The following is a 23,665-nucleotide window of genomic DNA, read 5'->3' as shown; positions in this document are numbered from 1 at the left end:
CATTGCTTATCTGTAAATTCCCAATCCAACAGTGAGAAACCTGGCTCCCACCATCCACCAACCATTTACTTAATTATTCAATTGCAGTATTTTTGTATAGCAGTACATTATTCCCCCCTTACCTGTGAGGGATACATTCCAATATCCCCAAATGCCTGAAACCATGGATAGTACCCAATTCTATATATACTGTTTTTTCTATACAAACATACATACATACCTATGGTAAAGTTTCTTCCTCTCCTTTCCTTTTTTTTTTTTTTTTTTGGAGATGGAGTCTTGCTCTGTCACCCAGGCTGGAGTGCAGTGGTGTGATCTCGGCTCAATGCAACCTCTGCCTCTCAGATTCAAGCAATTCTCCTGCTTCAGCCTCCTGAGTAGCTGGGACTACAGGCTTGTGATACCACGCCTGGCCAATTTTTTTGTATTTTAGTAGAGACAGTGTTTCACTGTGTTGCCCAGTCTAGTCTTGAACTCCTGAGCTCAGGCAATCTGCCCACCTCAGCCTCCCAAAGTCCTAGGATTACAGGCAAGAGCCACTGTGCCCAGCCTATGTAAGATTCATTTATAAATTAGGCACAGTAAAAGATTAACAATAATGAAATAGAACAATTATAAAATATACTAATATGGTTTGGCTCTGTGTCCCCACCCAAATCTCATCTTGTAGCTCCCATAATTCCTACGTGTGGTGGGAGGCACCCAGTGGGAGATGATTGAATTATGGTTTGGGCGGGGTCTTTCCCATGCTGTTCTCATGATAGTGAATTGGTTTCATGAGATCTGATGGTTTTAAAAACAGGAGTTTCCCTGCACAAGCTCTTTTTGTCTGCCACTATCCATGTAAGTTGGGACTTGCTGCTTTTTGCCTTCTGCCGTAATTGTGAGGTGTCCTCAGCCATGTGGAACTGTAAGTCCATTAAACTTTTTTCTTCCCAGTCTCAGGTATGTCTTTATCTGCAGCATGAAAATGGACTGATACATATACTATAATAAAAGTTACATGAATATGGTCTCTCTCACTCAAAATATCTTATTGTATTGTACATACCTATCTTCTTGTTGACTGTCAGTAACTGAAACTGTGAAAGAGAAACTGCAGATGAGGAGGGACTACTATATCAGGATTTAACTTTATCAACTAGAGTACAGTTCTTATGTGCAGGTTTGTTTTTTTTTTGCTTATAATCTTACCAACTCCATTCACTTCCAAAGTTACTTATGTCAGCACTTTCACCCTGCCCCTTTACGTGTGTTGTTTAACATAACTATAATATAGTTAGAGTATCCTGTCAGAGTCTGAATTCTTTTTTTTTTTTTTTTTTTTGGAGATGGAGTCTTGCTCTGTTGCTAAGGCCGGAGTGCGGTGATGTGATCTCGGCTCACTGCAACCTCCGCCTCCTGGGTTCAAGCAATTCTCCTGCTTCAGCCTCCTGAGTAGCTGGGAATACAGGCAACTGCTACCATGCCCAGCTAGTTTTTTGGATTTTGAGTAGAGACAGGGTTTCGCTGTGTTAGCCAGGATGGTCTCGATTTCCTGACCTCAGGATCCACCTGCCTTAGCCTCCCAAAGTGCTGGTATTACAGGCGTGAGCCACTATGCCTGGCCAGAGTCTGAATTCTTTTCTGGGTTCTCCCAACCTCCTAAATGATTTCTTTTTAATATGCATACATTGAGCTCCACTTTTTGTGTTATAAAGTTCTATAGTTTGATAAATGCATAATGTCATGTAGCCACCATTAATAGTATGATACAGAATAATTTCACCGCCCTAAAAAATCTCTCACTTCACCTATTCATCCTTCCCCTTTTCCCCAAGCCACTAGCAACCACTGATGTTTTTACTATCACTTATATTAGGTTGTATAAAGTACTTTTGCATCAACCTAGTATTTTTGCCTTTTCCAGAATGTTATATTGTTGGAATCATACAGTATGTTACCTTTACAGACTGGCTTTTTCCACTTAGCAATATAGGTTCCTCCATGCCTTTCTTTGGCTTGATAGCTTAATTCTTTTCATTGCTGAATAATATTATATCGTATGGATGTATCACAGTTTTAGTTCATTTTTTAGTTGCTCTCTAGTATATTGTATGGCTCTATTTAACTCATTTTCTATGACAGACATGCAGGCTGTTTTCTTTAATTCTTCTTTGGTTCCCCCTCTTTGAGGAAGAAGTATATATACTTCTCTCTCCATTTGTTACATAACCAAGCTTCATATCACAGAAGAGTATCTGTCTTCTCCTCTGCCATAACACTGGCATGTCCTAGATGGGGCTGCTACATTAGCTGGGTCCAAGAGTAAAGACAGCTTACAGATGAGTAATATAAAAGAAAAAGAGAACTTTGTAATTGTAAGCCATTTTGTGGGCCTTTGTAACATGCATAACAAAAGAAAAAGCTAGCAAGTATATCCCCAACCCCAATCCTCTTTTTTTTTTTTTTTTTTTTTGGGACAGGGCCTCACTCTGTCACCCAGGCTGGAGTTCAGTGGCATGATCTCAGCTCTCTGAAGCCTTGAGCTCCCTGGCTCAAGCGATCCTCCTGTCTCAGCCTCCCCCGTAGTTGGGACCAAAAGCATGTACTACCATGCTCAACTAATTTTTAAAAAAATTAAAAAAATTTTTTTGTAGAGATGGGGTTTCGTCATGTTGCCCAGGTTGGTCTCGAACTCCTGGGCTCAAACCATCTGCCTGCCTCCACCTTTGCTTCCCAAAGTGCTGGGATTACAGGTGTGAGCCACTGTGCCCAGCCCCAATCATCATTTCGAACACCATCTCCCCTCATCTTAGCTTTTCTTCTTGTTATTCTTTTGCAAAGCTGGGTCCACAATTCATTCAGTAGGGAGTAATACTGAAAGGATTCCAGTTTCAATTTAATATTTTATTTGGCTTTTGGTTATCTATTCAAGGTTTATGACAAAATTTGCTAAGTTTTAAATCTGTGCTTACTATTTTTGGGGAGATAAGGAAGGTAATGAATTCTTTGGAGTTACACTGTCCAATACATTAGTTACTAGTCATATTTGGCAATTTAAATTTAACTTACTTAAAATTAAATAAAATTAAAAATTCAATTTCTCATAGCACCAGCCACATTTCAGGAGCTCAACAGCCACATGTGGCTAGTGGCTACCATATTGAACAACACAATTTTATATATATCCCCATCACTGCAGGAATGTCTATTGAACAGCACTGCCTTAGGTAGTATGCTGAAAGCTATATATGTATATTTAACGAACAAGCATAGAGTCCATGAAGCTAGCATGGATCTCGGGGTAAATTCCTTGCTCTAATTAGTATGCCTTATGTTGCCTTAGGGTTAGTGTCTGACCTTGAAATAACTGAAAAAAAATATGTCTATAAAACTCTGTGACTGCCCTGAACCTTGGATCCTATACCTATTAATCCATGTAACATCAAGCAACAGTGAGAGAAGAGTCTTTAAAAATATGGTTCAGTGCCTAGAAGTAGCTATTGTAAATGCAAGGTGGCAAGGAAGGTACACTAAGAGGAAAGAGGCTTCCTCTATCCTTCCTTACTCACCATTGAGGGAATAGAATAGATTGTGTGTGTGTGCATGTATAGGGGGCAGTCAGAAAGGAGGCATTTCCAGTGAAACCCTAACATGCAAAATGCCCATACTAGTTTATGCCTAGTAGCACTCAAATACTACCTCCCCACCTCCATTGTTGCAGGGAAAAAATAATTATATTCCTTTTCAAGTTGGAACACCCAGGCTCACATAAGTAAATTGTCCAAGATCACACAACTTGTAAATGGCCAAGTCAGGGCTCTAACCAAGGTCCTCCTGGCACTTACTCTTCCACATACTACCTCCCTATCTGTTCCCACGTCCCCGCTACTCCTAGCAGCTCTGGCGAATTGTGAAGGAGCCATCCAAATTCAGCGCTGTAAGTCAGGAGCTGCAGTGTCCTGCCACTATCTGTAGCTCAGACTCTTGTCTTACAGGTTCCAATTTATTTACTCCTTTACCTAAATCGGTAAGGCTGGTGCGCCTCGAATAACCTAAGCGCCGGGGAGTTTTAAAGCCACAGGGATTGGGGCTCGCGCTCCGTCCCGCACAGATCCCATTCCGCTGCTCTGAGGGTTCCCGAGATCGCCAGGGGATACCCAACACCAGGGGTCGGAGAAGCGAGAGAGGCCTAGGCTATGCATTGGCACCAGCACCTGGAGCAGCCGAGGCAAAGAGCAGAGGCGGGCGCCTGAGTGTGCTGGGCGGGGAGAGGGTGGCCCGGGAGGAGCCCACCGGCCTCCCAGTGCCCAGCGAAGCCGCTGCCGCCGCGTATCTGCGCTCTGTTCCTCCTGCCCCGCGCGGATTCGTGTGTGTAAAATGGAACGCTCGAATGGTGAATCTGCTATGGTAGGGACGGCGCGGACCTTGGAGCCATCGAGCATTGGACCCAAGTTCAAGTTCCTTCCTCTCCAAACATCTGTTCTGGTCCCGGGAGCCTCAGTTTTCTCGTAGGGGGTCACGAACTAAGCCGACAGCCCGCGAAGGCGCGTCGCCCACATGGGTCTGAGTCCCGCCGCCAGGCCCAGTGCCTGCTCGCAGGTTCCCGAGAAGGGCGGGGGAGCGCGGAGCCGGAGGCAGAGAGAGGCGGCTTGGGAGCTCCGGGGCTTTGAGGATGGATCCTGGCTTCCTCAGAGGAGGCATGGGTTCCATTTTTCCGCCGCCCACACCCCAGCCCCATTTTCTTTTTTTAATTTATTTTTATTTTTTTAATTATACTTTAAGTTCTAGGGTACATGTGCACAACGTGCAGGTTTGTTACATATGTATGCATGTGCCACGTTGGTGTGCTGCAACCATTAACTCGTCATTTACATTAGGTATATCTCCTAATGCTATCCCTCCCCCAGCCCCCCACCCCACAGACAGGCCCTGGTGAGTGATGTTCGCCTTCCTATGTCCAAGTGTTCTCATTGTTCAATTCCCACCTGAGCAAGAACATGCGGTGTTTGGTTTTTTTGTCCTTGCGATAGTTTGCTGAGAATGATGGTTTCCAGCTTCATCCATGTCCCTACAAAGGACATGAACTCATCATTTTTTATGGCTGCATAGTATTCCATGGTGTATATGTGCCACATTTTCTTAATCCAGTCTATCATTGATGGACATTTGGGTTGGTTCCAAGTCTTTGCTATTGTGAATAGTGCCACAATAAACATACGCGTGCATGTGTCTTTATAGCAGCATGATTTATAATCCTTTGGGTATATACCCAGTAATGAGATGGCTGGGTCAAGTAGTATTTCTAGTTCTAGATCCTTGAGGAATCGCCACACTGTCTTCCACAATGGTTGAACTAGTTTACAGTCCCACCAACAGTGTAAAAGTGTTTCTATTTCTCCACATCCTCTCCAGCACCTGTTATTTCCTGACTTTTTAATGATCACCATTTTAACTGGTGTGAGATGGTATCTCATTGTGGCTTTGATTTGCATTTCTCTGATGGCCAGTGATGATGAGCATTTATCCATGTGTCTGTTGGCTGCATAAATGTCTTCTTTTGAGAAGTGTCTGTTCGTATCCTTTGCCCACTTGTTGATGGGGTTGTTTGTTTTTTTCTTGTAAGTTTGTTTGAGTTCTTTGTAGATTCTGGATATTAACCCTTTGTCAGATGAGTAGATTGCAAAAATGTTCTCCCATTCTGTAGGCTGCCTGTTCACTCTGATGGTAGTTTCTTTTGCTGTGCAGAAGCTCTTTAGTTTAATCAGATCCCATTTGTCAATTTTGGCTTTTGTTGCCATGGCTTTTGGTGTTTTAAACATGAAGTCCTTGCCCATGCCTATGTCCTGAATGGTATTGCCTAGGTTTTCTTCTAGAGTTTTTATGGTTTTAGGTCTAAGATTTAAGTATTTAATCCATCTTGAATTAATTTTTGTATAAGGTGTAAGGAAGGGATCCAGTTTCAGCTTTCTACATATGGCTAGCCAGTTTTCCCAGCACCATTTATTAAATAGGGAATCCCTTCCCCATTTCTTGTTTTTGTCAGGTTTGTCAAAGATCAGATGGTTGTAAATGTGTGGTATTATTTCTGAGGGCTCTATTCTGTTCCATTGGTCTATATCTCTGTTTTGGTACCAGTACCACGCTGTTTTGGTTACTGTAGCCTTGTAGTATAGTTTGAAGTCAGGTAGCATGATGCCTCCGGCTTTGTTCTTTTGGCTTAGGATTGACTTGGCAATGTGGGCTCTTTTTTGGTTCCATATGAACTTTAAAGTAGTTTTTTCCAATTCTGTGAAGAAAGTCATTGGTAGCTTAATGGGGATGGCATTGAATCTATAAATTACCTTGGGCAGTAGGGCCATTTTCACGATATTGATTCTTCCTATCCATGAGCATGGAATGTTCTTCCATTTGTTTGTGTCCTCTTTTATTTTGTTGAGCAGTGGTTTGTAGTTCTCCTTGAAGAGGTCCTTTGCATCCCTTGTAAGTTGGATTCCTAGGTATTTTATTCTCTTTGAAGCAATTGTGAATGGGAGTTCACTCATGATTGGCTGTTTGTCAAGGAAGAAACTGCATCAACTAACGAGCAAAATAACCAGCTAACATCATAATGACAGGATCAAATTCACACATAATAATATTAACCTTAAATGTAAATGGGCTACATACTCCAATTAAAAGACACAGACTGGCAAATACGATAAAGAGTCAAGACCCATCAGTGTGCTGTATTCAGGAGACCCATCTCAGGGGCAGAGACACACATAGGCTCAAAATAAATGGATGGAGGAAGATCTACCAAGCAAATGGAAAACAAAAAAAGGCAGGGGTTGCAATTCTAGTCTCTGATAAAACAGACTTTAAACCAACAAAGATCAAAAGAGACAAAGAAGGCCATTACATAATGGTAAAGGGATCAATTCAACAAGAAGAGCTAACTATCCTAAATATATATGCACCCAATACAGGAGTACCCAGATTCATAAAGCAAGTCCTTAGAGACCTACAAAGAGACTTAGACTCCCACACAATAATAATGGGAGAATTTAACACCCCACTGTCAACATTAGACAGATCAATGAGACAGAAAGTTAAAAAAGATATCCAGGAATTGAACTCAGCTCTGCACCAAGCAGACCTAACAGACGTCTACAGAACTCTCCACCCCAAATCAACATAATATACATTCTTCTCAGCACCACACCACACTTATTCCAAAATTGACCACAGAGTTGGAAGTAAAGCACTCCTCAGCAAATGTAAAAGAACAGAAATTATAACAAACTGTCTCTCAGACCACAGTGCAATCAAACTAGAACTCAGGATTAAGAAACTCACTCATAACTGCTCAACTACATGGAAACTGAACAACCTGCTCCTGAATGACTACTGGGTATGTAATGAAATGAAGGCAGAAATAAAGATGTTCTTTGAAACCAATGAGAACAAAGACACAACATACCAGAATCTCTGGGACACATTTAAAGCAGTGTGTAGAGGGAAATTTATAGCACTAAATACCCACAAGAGAAAGCAGGAAAGATCTAAAATTGACACCCTAACATCACAATTAAAAAAACTAGAGAAGCAAGAGCAAACACATTCAAAAGCTAGCAGAAGGCAATAAATAACTAAGATCAGAGCAGAACTGAAGGAGATAGAGACACAAAAACCCTTCAAAAAATCAATGAATCCAGGAGCTGGTTTTTTGAAAAGATCAACAAAATTGATAGCTAGCAAGACTAATAAAGAAGAAAAAAGAAAAGAATCAAATAGACGCAATAAAAAATGATAAAGGGGATATCACCACCGATCCCACAGAAATACAAACTACCATCAGAGAATATTATAAACACCTCTATGCAAATAAACTAGAAAATCAAGAAGAAATGGATAAATTCCTGGACACATACACCCTCCCAAGACTAAACCAGGAAAAAACTGAATCCCTGAATAGACCAATAACAGGCTCTGAAATTGAGCCAATAACTAATAGCCTACCAACCAAAAAAGTCCAGGACCAGAAGGATTCACAGCCGAATTCTACCAGAGGTACAAGGAAGAGCTGGTACTAGTCCTTCTGAAACTATTCCAATCAATAGAAAAAGAGGGAATCCTCCCTAACTCATTTTATGAGGCCAGCATCATCCTGATACCAAAGCCTGGCAGAGACACAACAAAAAAAGAGAATTTCAGACCAATATCCCTGATGAACATCGATGCAAAAATCCTCAATAAAATACTGGCAAACAGAATCCAGCAGCACATCAAAAAGCTTATCCACCACGATCAAGTGGGCTTCATCCCTGGGATGCAAGGCTGGTTCAACATATGCAAATCAATAAACGTAATCCATCACATAAACAGAACCAAAGAAAAAAAACCACATGATTATCTCAATAGATGCAGAAAAGGCCTTTGACAAAATTCAACAGCGCTTCATGCTAAAAACACTCAATAAATTAGATATTGATGGGACGTATCTAAAAATAATAACAGCTGTTTATGACAAACCCACAGCCAATATCGTACTGAATAGGCAAAAACTGGAAGCATTCCCTTAGAAAACTGGCACAAGACAGGGATGTCCTCTCTCACCACTGCTATTCAACATAGTGTTGGAAGTTCTGGCCAGGGCAATCAGGCAGGAGAAAGAAATAAAGAATATTCAATTAGGAAAAGAGGAAGTCAAATTGTCCGTTTGCAGATGACATGATTGTATATTTAGAAAACCTCATCGTCTCAGCCCGAAATCTCCTTAGGCTGATAAGCAACTTCAGCAAAGTCTCAGGATACAAAATCAGTGTGCAAAAATCACAAGCATTCTTATACACCCAGCCCCATTTTCGACGCCCTCTACTTGGCAGCCGGTGAGCCCCCGGCCCCTGCGTTTCTGGCTGCAGCCCCAGGTGGCTGCGCTGTAGGCTGGAGCCCCTGGAAAACGCTGGCCTGGCAGCCCTGGGGAGTGTTCCAGGCCCTTGGACCGCAGGGAGGGCAACCAAATGGCAGAGGCGGTAACGGAGAGCATCCCTGAACGGTAAAAAGTCGTCTAAAGGATCGAAGAAACGGAGTGTGAGCGAGTCCGTGGGCGGGACAGCACCTTCGGGTGCCGGTCAGAGGAGCGAGCGGCGGAAGAGGCGGGTCCAGGGCGGTGTAATTAAGGCGCGGAGCCCAGACCCTCCTGCTACAGTGCCTCGGGCTTTCCTGGAGGCGGGCGGCGGGATGCTGCTCCGTTCTCCGGGTCCTCTCCTCCGGTTCTTGTCGTTTGGTCACGCCCTCAGTTCAGTCGGTTATTGGAAAACGATCAAGGCCCAAAGATGGTTTACGTGGCGTTGTGGATGTTATCACCGTTGTTTGGTGACCGAGCCTGGAGCTTGAGCCCTGGGACGTCTTGCCAGCCGCATGCGGTCCCGTGCCCACCTCTCGCGGTGGCGCGTTAATCCACCTAGACTGTGCATTGGTCCAGTCTGGGTTGACCCCGACCCGAAGTGGCCCTTTCCTTCGCGTCCTGAACTTCGCTTCTCCGTCGGTATCTGGTCTCTTCCCGCCGGCGGGCTCTGCGGTGCCGGGAGGAGCTGTACTACTCGTGCCTTAGCGCACCCTTACTTTCCCAGGCCAGAAACGCGAAATGCTGTCGGCCTTCCAGAGCTGTTCCGAGTCTTATTTGTGATTGAAACAGTCTCAGAATGCGGAGTCCTGATCTTCATTTATGGATGGCCCTTTCTCCAGACCCTTGCGATGCTCCTGATCGGGACAGTGTCTTTCCACCTTCGGATCCGCAGAAATCGAGGTGAGTGGCTTTAGGGGCCCTGGTAGGAAAAGCTTCCTTCACCCAGGTGCCCGGAAAGGCGAGTTTCGCTTCCGGGATCTTTCAGGATCACTCCAGCTCCTTAGTCTGAAGGCCTGGGACAGTTCTGCAAATCACCATGTTAAAAAAAAACCCTGGGTGTGCCTCCTGGTTTGTGAGTAGAAAGGGCAAGATGTGGTTGGGAAGGAAGATTGTGGCTAGAAGCAACCAAAGATGGAAAATCTAGGACATTTGTGCACTGTAGGTTTAGAAGTCCCAGGAATCCCAGGGCAGCTCCTCTAGGGGGCCATCTTCCACTAAATCTCTTTTGCGGGTCTGCCCCGTCACTTAGATACCCTAGGAGAGCTGATCTCAAAGCGGAGTCCCGCGATCAGCAGAATCAGCATCACCTGAGAACTCCTTGAAAATGCAAACTGCCAGGCGCGTTGGCTCACGCCTGTAATCCCTGCACTTTGGGAGGCCAAGGCCGATCACTTGAGGTCAGGAGTTTCAGACCCGCCTGGCCAACATGGTGAAACCCATCTCTACTAAAAATACAAAAATTAGCCTGGCGCGCGTGCCTGTAATCCCAGGTACTAGGGAGGCGGAGGCAGGAGAATCGCTTGATCCTGGGAGAAGGAGGTTGGAGTGAGCCGAGATCGCGCCACTGCTCTCCAGGCTGGGCAACAGAGCGAGACTCCGTCTCAAGAAAAAACAAAAAACAAACCAACAAAAAACAACAGCAAAAAACTCTACCGGGTGCGGTGGCTGACACCTGCAATCCCAGTACTTTGGGAGGCCGAGGTGGGAGGATCGCTTGAGCCCAGAAGTCACAGCCTGGGCAATATGGTGAAACCCCGTCTCTACAAAAAAATATGAAAAATTAGCTGGGCTATGTGGCACCCATCTGAAGTTCCAGCTACTTGGGAGGATCACCTGAGCCCGGGGAGGTCGAGGCTGCAGTGAGCCAAAATCGTGACACTGCACTCCAGCCTGGGCAATCGGAGTGAGACCCTGTCCAAAAAGAAAAAAAAAAAAAAAAAAGCCGGACGCGGTGGTTCACTCCTGTAATCCCAACACTTTGGGAGGCTGAGGCAGGTGGATCACCCGAGGTCAGGAGCTCAAGACCAGCCTGGTCAACATAGTGAAACCCCATCTCTACTAAAAATACAAAAATTGCAGCAGGGCGTGGTGGCTCACGTCTGTAATCCCAGCACTTCTGGAGGCCGAGGAGGGCGGATCATGAGGTCAGGGGATCAAGACCATCCTGGCTAACACGGTGAAACCCTGTCTCTACTAAAAATACAAAAAATTAGCCGGGCGTGGTGGCAGGCACCTGTAGTCCCAGCTACTCGGGAGGCTGAGGCAGGAGAATAGTGTGAACCCAGGAGGCGGAACTTGCAGTGAGCCGTGATCGCGTCACTGCACTCCAGTCTGGGCAACTGAGCCAGACTCCGTCTCAAAAAAAAAAAAAAAAAAAAATTAGCTGGGCCTGGTGGTGCGGTGCCTGTAATCCCAGCTACTCGGGAGGCTGAGGCAGGAGAATCGCTTGAGCCCGGGAGGCAGAGGTTGCAGTAAGCAGGGATTGCACCATTACTGCACTCCAGCCTGGGCGACAGAGCGAGACTCTGTCTCAAAAACAAACAAACAACAACAACAAACTCTGTCGCCTACCCCACATCCACAGAATCAGAAACTCTGGGGGTGAGGCACAGAGACCCGTGTTTTAAGAAGACCTCCAGGTGATGTGGATGCATGCTGTTGAAAAATCAGAGCTCTAGGGTCATCTCCACAAGGCATGCATATAATCAGCTGCTCTCTTTTTAGCCAGAGCACGAGCCAGGCGGTTGCACGGTTCTTCATGGGCCTCTGGGCACTCCGTTTAAGGCTGGGGCCTGAGGGAATCTCAGGCAGGGACGGCGTTGCTTGCGGAAAGCCTGCTGGCCTGGGGATCAAGAGGCCAAGACCCCAGTTCTGTTTGTGCCATGAAAGATGAGGACAGGGAAATGGATGTGTGTGTGGGCAATTGTTCTTAAATCTGTAATGGTTTAAGTAATTGCAAACTCCAGCTTTTAAATAATGCTCTAATGATTTTATTTATTTAATTAATTAATTTATTTATTGTGAGACGGAGTCTCGCTCTGTCGCCAGGCTGGAGTGCAGTGGCCTGATCTCGGCTCATTGCAACCTCCGCCTCCCGGGTTCAAGCAATTCTCTGCCAGCCTCCCGAGTAGCTGGGATTACAGGCGCCCGGCATCACACCTGGCTAATTTTTATATTTTTAATAGAGATGGGTTTCACCATCTTGTCCAGGCTGGTCTTGAACTCCTAACCTCGTGATCCACCCGCCTCAGCCTCCTGGGTGCTGGGATTACAGGCATGAGCCACCTTGCCCGGCTGCTCTAATGGTTATATAATAAATAATTTACATTAGTTTAGTGTTGATCAGTGTTCTTTCCAGGGTAAAAGGAAAAACATTTTCAAAAGGTAGTTGTGTCTTCTCACAGTGTTTGGGGGTTTAAGTGAAAGTTTTCTTTTCTCTCTTTCTTCCTGGTCTGTCACCCAGGCTGGAGTGCAGTGGCACAATCTCAACTCACTGCAATCTCTGCCTCCTGGGTTCAAGCGATTCTCCTGCCTCAGTCTCCTGAGTAGCTGGGACTACAGGCGTGCGCCACCACACCTGGCTAATTTTTTTGTATTTTTAGTAGAGACGGGGTTTCGCCATGTTGGCCAGGATGGTCTCGATCTCTTGACCTCGTGATCTGCCTGCCTCGGCCTCCCAAAATGTTGGGATTACAGGCATGAGCCACCACGCCCAGCTAAGTGAAAATTTTCTAAATAGTCTTCAACTCCCACCCCCACTGCCCCGGGGCACCAACCCCCCCACCCCAAGCTAGAAGGAGGGTATTATCTATTCTGGGGAATTCTGTCCAGCAGTCCAGTCAGATGAGGGCATGAAATAGCTCCTTGGTTTGTGAACCACAGGGCTCACTGCTAGCTTTAGCACAAGCAGTTCAGTTGCAGGAGTGAGATTCTTAGAAACCAGGTTGGAGTGAGTTGAAAAATTTAAATGGGGATGCATGTGGAATATGTTTAGTGGACGTTTTTAGTAAGCAGAACTGATGCTCCTGGATGGGAAAACCAGGATAATTTTTGTTGAGATGGGGAAATAGCTGGGAACGGAGAGGCTGGGGGAAGAGGGAGCTTAATTACTCGGGGTGTCGGGTGAGGGAGGGCAGGGTTGATGCAGTGGGAGGGAGAGTCTAGAGGTAGCAGCCTCCAAGCCCCAGTGAAAGCAGAGGGGTTGTGATTTAGAGCTCTGGTGGAGGGGAGCAGTTTCTGGTAGAAGGAGGAGTATAAGTAGGAGCAGGAGGCAGGAAGGGTGAGGATTCAGGGAGCTGTATGGAAAGATTCATTCTGGTTGAAGATAAAGAATACTCATTTTGTTTAATCCCTGATTACTTAATGTATGACTACTAATTAACATTTCCGCAATGAAAACACTAAGTGCATATGTACCTGCTTTCATAACTAATAACCCAAAACTTACAGACTTAAAAATATAATTTGCTCAATTTAAAAATAATCAGAGGCCAGGCGTGGTGGCTCACACCTGTAATTCCAGCACTTTGGGAGGCCAAGGTGGGCAGATCACTTGAGGTCAGGAGTTCAAGACCATCCTGGCCAACATGGTGAACACCGTCTCTACTAAAAATACAAAAATTAGCGGGGTGTGGTGGTGGGCTCCTGTAATCCCAGCTACTTGGGAACCTGAGGCAGGAGAATCACTTAAACCCAGGAGGTGGAGGTTGCAGTGAGCCAAGATCGTGCCACTGCACTCCAGCCTGGGTGACAGAGTGAGACTATGTCTCAAAAAATAATAATAATTAAATCAAAATCCAATATATTATATTCTCTTAAATGCTAAAAACTTTTAAAAGTAGCTAGAATATCTTAAAAATTTATTTGTTAACCTTTGAGGGCTTGCTCAAGTGCCAGGTCCTTTCTGTTTTAGATGTGTGCTCTTCTTCAATATTCAAAGAAGCCCATGAGATGGGTTCTCTGATTACTGCCTTGAATTTCAAACACAGAGAAACTAAAAAACTTATCTAAAGTCACTCAACCAGTAAATGGAAAAGTTGAGGTTTGAATCTTGGCTCTTATGCTATGTTGTCTCCTTATGATTGTAGTGAATACAAAATAGATAACAGTTTCATTGAAACCAGTTTAAGAAAGGCGAATTCCATGACTTCAAATTTGTTTATTATCTCTCTCTCTATTTTTTATATTATATATATATTTTTGAGATGGAGTCTTGCTCTGTCACTTAGGCAGGCTGGAGTGCAGTAGTGCAATCTTGGCTCACTGCAACCTCTGCTTCCCAGGTTCTAGCAATTTTCGTGCCTCAGCCTCCTGAGAAGCTGAGATTACAGGAGTCTGCCACCATGCCCAGCTAATTTTTGTATTTTTAGTATAGATGAGGTTTCACCATATTGGCCAGGCTGGTCTTGAACCCCTGACCTCAGGTGATCTGCCCACCTCAGCCTCCCAAAGTGCTTGGATTACAAGTGTGAAGCACTGCATCTGGCTTCTATACTTATTTTAATACTGGAATGGGATGCAATTTGTTATATATGTTCCCAGAATTGCAAAAATATTATCAGGATATATCTTGATACTTTGGGTTTTAGTAGTTTTCAAAGACCTCCAAAGAAAACGCATCCCAGACCAGCTATGTTGGTGACTGATAGATTCAGAAAGGAAACTGGACCTTGTTTCACAGTCCAGTTCTGTGAAACCTGAGCCAATTATTAGGCTAAGTCTAGCAATCCACTCATTATGTTGCCAACCTTTTCTTTGATTTTACTTAATTTTTGTTTTAAAATATGTAATATATGTCATTGTAGCAAATTCAGAAGATATAAAAGGGTATGTGAACAAAAGTGGCTGGCGCAGTGGCTCATGCCTGTCATCCTAGTACTTTGGGAGACCAAGGTGGGAGAGATCGCTGGAGCCCAGGAGTTCAAGACCAGCCTGGGCAACATGGTGAGACCCCGCCTCTATTACATATATTTATAAAAATAAAACATGAAAAGCCTCTCCCATTCATGGCTCTCAGTCTTCCAGCTCTACCCAAATAAATTTTATGTAATATATGCATATTTTATATGTATGTATATGTATGTATTTTAATGTGTGGCAGGATATTTTATACATTGTACCTTTACTTTTTTCATTTTTAATTTTGAGATTTTAGACTTTCAAAAGAATTTCAAAAATCACAGTGTTTCAATACACCCACTACACAGCTTCTACTTATGTTAGCATCTTACCTAACCGTAGAACAATTTTTTTTCTTTTTTTTTTTGAGATGGAGTCTTGCTCTGTCACCTAGGCTGGTGTGCAGTGGCGTGATCTTGGCTCACTGCAACCTCCGCCTCCTGGGTTCAAGCGATTGTCATGCATCAGCCTCCTGAGCAGCTGGGATTACAGATGCCTGCCACCACGCCTGGCTAAGTTTTGTATTTTTAGTAGAGAAGGGGTTTCCCCATGTTGGCCAGGCTGGTTTCGAGCTCTTGACCTCAGGTGATCCACCCACCTTGGCCTCCCAAAGTTTTAGGATTACAGGTGTGAGCCACCGTGCCCAGTCCACAAAATAATTTTCAAAACCAAGAAATTATTTGCATTTCACCATTTTTTTCATGATTTTAGTTTTTCTGTTCTAGGATACAATTCAGAATCCCACATCATGTTTAGTTGTCCTATGTCCTTGGTCTTGTCTCATCTTTCACAGTTTCTTAGTCTAGCCTGTCTTTCATGACCTTGGCACTTCTGAAGAATATCAGCTATTTTCTAGAATGCATCTCAGTTTGGGTTTGTCTGATGTTTTCTCAGGATTAGACTGAAGCTATACATTATTGAGAAGGATGCTACAAAATGATGTGATCATGTGCCCTTCTCAGTGCATCGTATTTCAGGACAGGTGATGTTAATTTTGATCACTTGGCTAGGAAATCACTAGTGTTCTTTACTGAAAACTTGTGGTTCTTCCATTTGTATTACTAAATATTGTGGAGGAGATACTTCAGACTATGCAAATATCTTGTTTCTGCTTAAACCATCACCCATGAGTTTTAGCATCAGGGGTCAATTTTGCCTGAGGCAATGATTACTGTGGTCCAGTGGTGATTTTCTCTCTCTCTCTCTCATTCCTTCTGCATTTATCAATGGGAACCTTCATGGAATAGCTGTTGTTTCTTCACCAACAGCTCCTGAAACCCCCCACCCCCAAATCTCTTGTAACCACCATTTTATTCTCTATGAGTTCAACTTCTGTACATTCCACACATAGGTGAAAGCATGAGATATTTTTCTTTCTGTGCCTGGTTTATTTCACTTAACATAATATCCTCCAAGTTTATCCATGTCACTGAAAATGACAGGATTTCCATCTTTTTATTTTTATTTTTATTTTTGGGGCAGAGTCTCACTCTGTTGCCCAGGCTGGAGTGCAGTGGCACAATGTCGACTCACTGCAAACTCTGCCTCTTGGGTTCAAGCAATTCTTGTGCTTCAGCCTCCAGAGTAGCTGGGATTACAGGCGTGCGCCATCACACCCAGCTAATTTTTGTATTTTTAGTAGAGACCGGGTTTCACTATGTTGGCCAGGCTGGTCTCAAACTCCTGACCTCATGTGATCGGCACACCTCGGCCTCCCAAAGTGCTGGGATTACAGGCATGAGCCACCGCGCCCGGCCAGATTTCCATCTTTTTAGGCTGAATAGTATCTCATATATCTATATCACATAATGACATTTCAGTCAATCATGGGCCTCAAATACAATAGTGGTCCCATCAGACTATAATAGAACTGAAAAATTCCTATAACAGTGGCATCGTAACCATCAGAATGGTGACAGCACAACACATGAAGTGTTTGGCATGATGCTTGTGTAAACAAACCTATTGCACTGCCAGTCCTATAAAAAGTACAGTACTACCCATTGTATTACAGTTGCCTACAGGATTCAGTTGTATAATATGCCATACAGGTTTGTAGCCTAGGGGTAATAAGCTTTTACCATATAGCTTGGGTGTATAGTAGGCTATACAATCTAGGTTTGTGTAAGTACACTGTATAATGTTTGCACAACTATGAAATCTCCTAACAGTGCATTTTTCAGAATGAATCCCTGTTAAATGATGCATGACTGTATTTTGATTCATTCCAGAATTTCTTTTCTTTTCTTTTATTTATTTATTTTTTTGAGACAGAGTCTCACTCTGTTGCCCAGGCTGGAGTGCAATGGCACGATCTCGGCTCACCACAACCTCCACCTCCTGGCTTCAAGTGATCCTCCTGCCCCAGCCTCCCGAGTAGCTGGGATTATAGGTGTGTGCCACCATGTCCAGTTAATTTTTGTATTTTTTTAGTAGAGACGGGGTTTCACCAGTTGGTCAGGCTGGTCTCGAACTCCTGACCTCATGATCTGCCTGCCTCAGCCTCCCAAAGTGCTGGAATTACAGGTGTGAGCCACTGCACCCGGCCCATTCCAGAATTTTTTTCTAAACATATACATAAGTGAATCTATATAGAGTTCTTAAAAGGTACATTATATATAGCAGCAGGCAGGGTGCAGTGGCTCATGCCTGTAGTGCCAGCACTTTGGGAGGCTGAGGCAGGATTGCTTGAGCCCAGGAGTTCAAGACTAACCTGGGCAACGTAGTGAGGTCCCTCTCTCTTATAAAAAAAAAAAAGTTAGCTGGACATGGTGGCACATGCCTGTAGTCCCAGCTACTTGGGAGGTGAGGTGGGAGTATCACTTGAGCCTAGGAGGTCGAGGCTGCAGTGAGCTGTGATTGTGCCACTGTACTCCAGACTGGGCAAGAGAGTGAGACACTGTCTCTAAGAAAAAAAAATTTAAAAAACCCTAAGAAACCATTATACATATAGCACAGAATTAAGTATCATATAGTTTTCTGCAACTTGCTCTAAATTTAACAGAATGTTGGTTCACCTTTACAATATCCAGGACAGTATATTATAAGGTATTTCCATACTGTATACAGAATTCCGTCGCTAGGAATTCTGTTTACTTATGAAAGGTCCAGACACCTGTGTCCCAGAATGCTCTCGAAATCATTAGTGAAAAATTGGAGCATATGCAAGTGTCATTTAATGGATATAAAGACAGGTGATTTTTAACAGTGAGTTAGAGTTATGTATACTAACAAAATTGTAAATAATATATTGTTGATTTTAAAACGCCTGTTCAAAACTCTGTGTAGATTATGATAGAAATGGGGAATGAAGGGCAAGGTTTTTGGTTTTTTTTTTGTTTTTTTTTTTTTAATGAGACGGAGTCTCGCTCTGTCGCCCAGGCTGGAGTGCAGGGGTGCGATCTCGGCTCACTCACTGCAAGCTCCGCCTCCCAGGTTCACGCCATTCTCCTGCCTCAGCCTCCTGAGTAGCTGGGACTACAGGCGCCCGCCACCACGCCCGGCTAATTTTTTGTATTTTTAGTACAGACGGGGTTTCACCATGTTAGCCAGGATGGTCTCGATCTCCTGACCTCGTGATCCGCCTGCCTCGGCCTCCCAAAGTGCTGGGATTACAGGCGTGAGCCACCGCGCCCAGCCGAAGGGCAAGGTTTGTGTCTTCTCAAGATTTTGTTTGAATTCATTGGACATGTATGACCCATGCTGAGGACCAGTCAGACAAGCATGGTAAACTGGCAAGTCTGGCGGCACTGGCTTAATTCTAAGGAAAACTGGGTTTTCCATTGGCCTAAATGTCCTAGACAACCGCAAACCAAAGAGGTGAAGTTTTTTCCACTTCCAATATTTAGTCAACCCACTGACATTTTACCTGCATACAGGGCTTATGGATGCCACATGGGGGAGTGAATCCTAAGTTGTGTCTAGTCTTTCATTCAACAAATATTTATGGAGCACATTGTATGTGCCAAGCAGTTCTAGGTGAAGCGGGTACAACAGTGGTGGAAGGAAGGAGTCCTTAGGAGTTCATAGTCTAGTGGTGGTGACAGGGGAAACAGGCATTAATAATGTCTGCTAATTAATTAAGCAAGATTAATGAGAATAACACATAATTGGGTGAGGATATAATTTGGAGAAAAAAAGCAGAGGAGGAGGATGATGTTGTGATTTTCAATTGGGAACCCAGGGAAGGTGTCAGTGGAAACCAGGTAATATTTAATTAACAGACCAGAAGGTGGTGTGGAAAGTGGAAGGGGGAATGAGCTACAAAGCTACGAAGGAAAAGAGAACCGTAAGTGCAAGGGAGAGACAAGGAGAAGGAAGGAGAGAGAAATCTGGAGGAGGACTCCAAGGTTTAGAGCCTGAACATCCTGAAGAGTGACACTGCCTTGAACTGATGTGGAGAACACCTTCCATGTAGCAGGTGTGGGGGACGGAGGTCAGGGCTCTGGTCGGGTCCTTCAAGGTTAGTTCATGGGAAGCGTGAGGGGATGAGTAGGGGAGGCTGCGATTATGGATGTGAATCCAGAGTCTCCAGCAAAGGGATGTTATTTAACGCCGGGAGACTGCAGAGAGTACCAGGAAGTGAGTGGCTCCGATCCTGAGAAGGTGGGGAACCAGCCTAGGGCCTCGCCTGCTCACTCAACTACCCCTGTGTACTTTGTCCCTGCGTTCTCCTCAGCCCAGGAAAAGAATCCCCTCCTTACCCCGCCCCAACTTATCCCCTCCTCTCATCCCTCCGCCTAGACCACACCGCGGTCTCATTCATTGAAAACCTGATCTGTATCAAACTGGGCCATTCAGGCCAGGTTGGCAGGGTCCTTGTCACCTCCCATAGGAGCCGCAGGGTCGGGAGGCTGGCGTGTCCAACAGCGCGAGGGGTCGTGGCTGGGGGGTCTGAGCTAGGCGTGCAATTCCGAGCCCCCTCCGCCCCTGCATCCTTCCGCCCTTTTAGGCGGCCCCGCCGGCCACACAGGGCCAGTGTGCAGGGCGTGAGGGAGGGACGCGGCCCAGAGGGGCGGCTCCTTGATGCCACCCAGCGCAGCCCCGAAGCAGCCGGAGGTCCCAGCTGGGGAGGGGTGGGGGGACCTTGGATGGCTGGGTTCTGTCACGTCCCCTCCCAGCTCCGCAGTCAGCGGCTCCGTTGGAAGAGAATGTGAGCCGCGCTGTCTCCAACAAAGCTGCTCACGGAACAGTGCGTTTAACTTGGCTGCTGGTCGTCGGAGGCGTCAGTCCCTTCAGCAGGGGCGGCTGCTGTGCCCACCCCCGGGGCTGTGCGCCAGAGAACGGTCAGACTCCGCCAGGGATTCTTCTCCTGAAAGAAAAGCACCAACTATCTCCCGAGCCAGCTCTCGACCCACGAAGGCCCTCCCCCGTGCTGGTCCAGCTGCGTGCTGTCGGTGGCATCTGGTGGCTCTAGTCTTGGAGGTTTCCACGTGCTCCCATTTCTTGCCGTTTTTCTCACTAACGCAGAGGGTCTCCCAATAGGTCTGACACCAGCCTCGTGGACCCTGAAAGATGAAGTCAGCCTCAACTCGCCAATTCCTTGCCGGAATTCCCCCTTCATTCACTTACTCTCTACAAGTTGCATCCTCTGTCTTCGACATCCCACACTCCTCCTCTTCCTCCCCGTAAGGAGTGTAATAGTATATGTTTACTTAGAAATTTCCCAGGCTGTGGCTCCTCCATATAATCCTAGCTACTTGAGAGGCTGAGGCGGGAGGATCGCTTGAGCTAAGTAGTTGGAGGCTGCAGTGAGCTATGATTGTACCACTGCATTCCAGACTGGGTGACAGAGCGGAATCCTGTCTCTAATAACATCTTAAAAGTTTACAGGCCGGGCGTAGTGGCTCACGCCTGTAATCCCAGCACTTTGCAAGGCCGAGGCAGGTGGATCACCTGAGGTCAGGTGATCCTGACCCTGACGGACATGGTGAAACCCCGTCTGTACTAAAAATACAAAAATTAGCCGAGTGTGGTGGCGGGTGCCTGTAATCCCAGCTACTCGGGAGGCTGAGGCAGGAGAATTGCTTGAACCCGGGAGGCGGAGATTGCTGTGAGCCAAGATGGCACCATTGCACTCCAGCCTGGGTGACAGAGCGAGACTCTGTCTCAAAAAAAAAAAAAAAAAAAAAAAAAAAAAAAAAAATTCGCAAAGTATAGAGTCCTTCCAGGGCAACAGCTTAGTCTATATTGGAATAGCCTAGTAATGGGAAGAACTCTTGCCAAGGAAAATGGGATTGAGAAATGCTGCATGTGGGAAACTTGAGCCTGTCCTTGCATTTGTCCCATGTGATCCTGGATAAAACCTACTCTCCCTCCTCCATAGCATGTTGAATTGTGTCATCTTCCTCTCCAGTTGGGTTCTACCTGGTCCCTAGGAATGATTGCCTTGACCTCTACTTTTTTTTTTAGACAGAGTCTCGTTTTGTCGCCTTCACTGCAACCTCTGCCTCCCAGGTTCAAGGATTCTTTTGTCTCAGCCTCCTGAGTAGCTGGGAATACGGGCATGCCCCACCATGCCCGGCTAATTTTAGTATTTTTAGTAGAGACAGGATTTCACCATGTTGGCGAGGCTGGTCTCAAACTCCTGAAGTCATGTGATCTGCGGTTTTGCCAATATACCTCAGCATCTTGCAAAGGGAGATTTTTGCTAGGACACTGTAGGCCAGAATTTCAGTGCAGGTTTGAGCCAACATTTGGAAAATTAAACCTTGAAGACTCAAGTTATTTCAACAAATCATTTGGAGAAAATCTTTATAAACAAATGTTGAAGTCATTTCTGCTGTAGGAATTCTGGCCATTGCATGGGCTCTGCTTGCCATGTATTCCTGCTTGCATTTTCCAATAATGATTTTTTAAAAAGAAAGAACACTTAAAAGCATATACATTGATTTTGTTCAAAAATCAATTTTAATGCTTCTTGTGTTATAATGTTAGCAACAAGGCTAGTGAGTATATAAATTGGTTCAACCTCAATGGGAAGACATTTGGCAATACCTTATCAATTGGAAAGGTACACACCCCTTGACACAGCAAATCTACGTTTGGAATTTCATCCTGTATTTATACTCCTACTTGTAAGAATTGACATGTACAAGGATATTGATTGCAACAGCATTACTGACAAAGGCAAAAGATAGCATACAAACTAAATATTCATGAAACAACAGAAAAACACATTTAAAAATAAAAAGCAGTGAAAAGATAAGTGCTCATCATCATGAAATCTATATTTTAGTGGGAGAAAAAATAATTTGTATTTAGATGAAGTGCCAAATGGAACAATCCTCAAGATACATTATTAAATGAAGAAAAAAAAGGTGCAAACTGTGTGTATTGTATACAGTGTTAAAAAATATATATATAGTAGGCTGGTAATGATGGCTCATGACTGTAATCCTAGCACTTTGGGAGGCCGAGGTGGGCCTATCACCTGAGGTCAGGGGTTTGAGACCAGTGTGGCCAACGTGGCAAAACCTCATCTCTACTAAAAGTACAAAATTTAGCCAGGCATGGTGGCACATGCCTGTAATCTCAGCTACTTGGGAGGCTGAGGCAGGAGAATTGCTTGAACTCAGGAGGCAGAGGTTGCAGTGAGCTGAGATCGCACTGCCGCACTCTGCCTAGGTGACAGAGTGAGACTCTGTCTCAAAACAAAAACAAAAACATATAGTACATATGTCTTTGTGTTTGCGTAGAATAGTTTTGAGAAGATATAATTAACTGAGAGAGGCTGAAAAAGACTTCACTGTATAGTGTTTGTGTAATGCATACTACCTACTCAAAATAATTCGTAAAGGCATATGTGATGTGGATTTGCAAACTGGATAGTCTGAAATCAAGTCCTCCTCCCCAACTCTTGGGATCTGATGAGATTATCATAGTGCTAGAAAGAGAACTATCTGAATGTTACATATGCCAGGAGTGTATAATAAAAAAAGTTTGAATCCAAATGTAAATTAAAAAGTATACGTGTATAATAAAATCAGTTTTTGCAACCCACTTATGTATAATGTGATAACCATTCTAGTTGTGATATTCATCTCATTTTCAGTGTTAGAAGCATTTAAGGATATCTGATACATTAGATTTGTGTATGTGTGTGTTTAATTTTTTTTTGATGGAGTCTCACTCTGTCACCCAGGCTACAGTGCAGTGGCATGATCTTGGCTCACTGCAACCTCTGCCTCCCAGGTTCAAGTGATTCTCCTGCCTCAGCCTCCTGAGTAGCTGGGACTAGATATGTGCCATTACATCTGGCTAATTTTTATATTTTTAGAGGAGACAGGGTATTGCCATGTTGCCCAGGCTGGTCTCGAACTCTTGGCCTCAAATGATTTGCCCACCTCGGCCTCCCAAAGTGCTAGGATTATAGGCGTGAGCCACCGCACCTGGCCATGTGTGTGTGTGTTTTTTGAAATGCAGTCTCACTCTATCACCCAGGCTGGAGTGCAGTGGCACGATCTCGGCTCACTGCAACCTCCGCCTCACAGGCTCAAGCGATTCTCCTGCCTCAGCCTCCCGAGTAGCTGGGATTACAGGTGCCTGCCACCATGGCTGGCTAATTTTTGTATTTTTAGTAGAGAAGGGGTTTCACCATGTTGGGCAGGCTGGTCTTGAACTCCTGACCTCAGGTGATCCACCCGCCTCGGCCTCCCAGAGTGCTGGGATAACAGGCGTGAGCCACCGTGCCCTGCCTTTTTTTTCTTTTTGAGATGGAGTATCACTCTGTTGCCCAGGCTGGAGTGCAGTGGCATGATCTCAGCTCACTGTAACCTCTGCCTCTCAGGTTCAAGTGATTCTCCTGCCTCAACCTCCTGAGTAGCTGGGACTACAGGTGTGTGCCACCAGGCCCAGCTAATTTTTGTATCTTTAGTAAAGACGGGGTTTCACCAT

General features: G+C 44.9%; 2 protein-coding genes across 2 annotated transcripts in view; one reads left to right on the top strand and one right to left on the bottom strand.

Moving 5' to 3' along the window:
* KHDC3L (KH domain containing 3 like, subcortical maternal complex member) overlaps positions 1–23,665 on the bottom strand; it is a 100,911-nt gene that overhangs the window by 45,336 nt on the left and 31,910 nt on the right. The window lies entirely within an intron of this gene.
* The window catches only part of KHDC1 (KH domain containing 1), a 68,458-nt gene continuing 53,958 nt past the window's right edge, over positions 9,166–23,665 (top strand). Inside the window, exon 1 of the mRNA XM_518581.9 lies at positions 9,166–9,772. Coding sequence (XP_518581.4) covers positions 9,385–9,772 — 388 coding nt within the window. The 5' untranslated portion in view covers positions 9,166–9,384. The remainder of the gene's footprint in view (positions 9,773–23,665) is intronic.

This window comes from Pan troglodytes, chromosome 5 (assembly GCF_028858775.2).
Source record: "Pan troglodytes isolate AG18354 chromosome 5, NHGRI_mPanTro3-v2.0_pri, whole genome shotgun sequence".
NCBI classification, from domain to species: Eukaryota; Metazoa; Chordata; class Mammalia; order Primates; family Hominidae; genus Pan; species Pan troglodytes.
The sequence above is the reverse complement of the archived record's forward strand: the minus strand, read 5'-3'. Positions and strand labels throughout refer to the sequence as shown.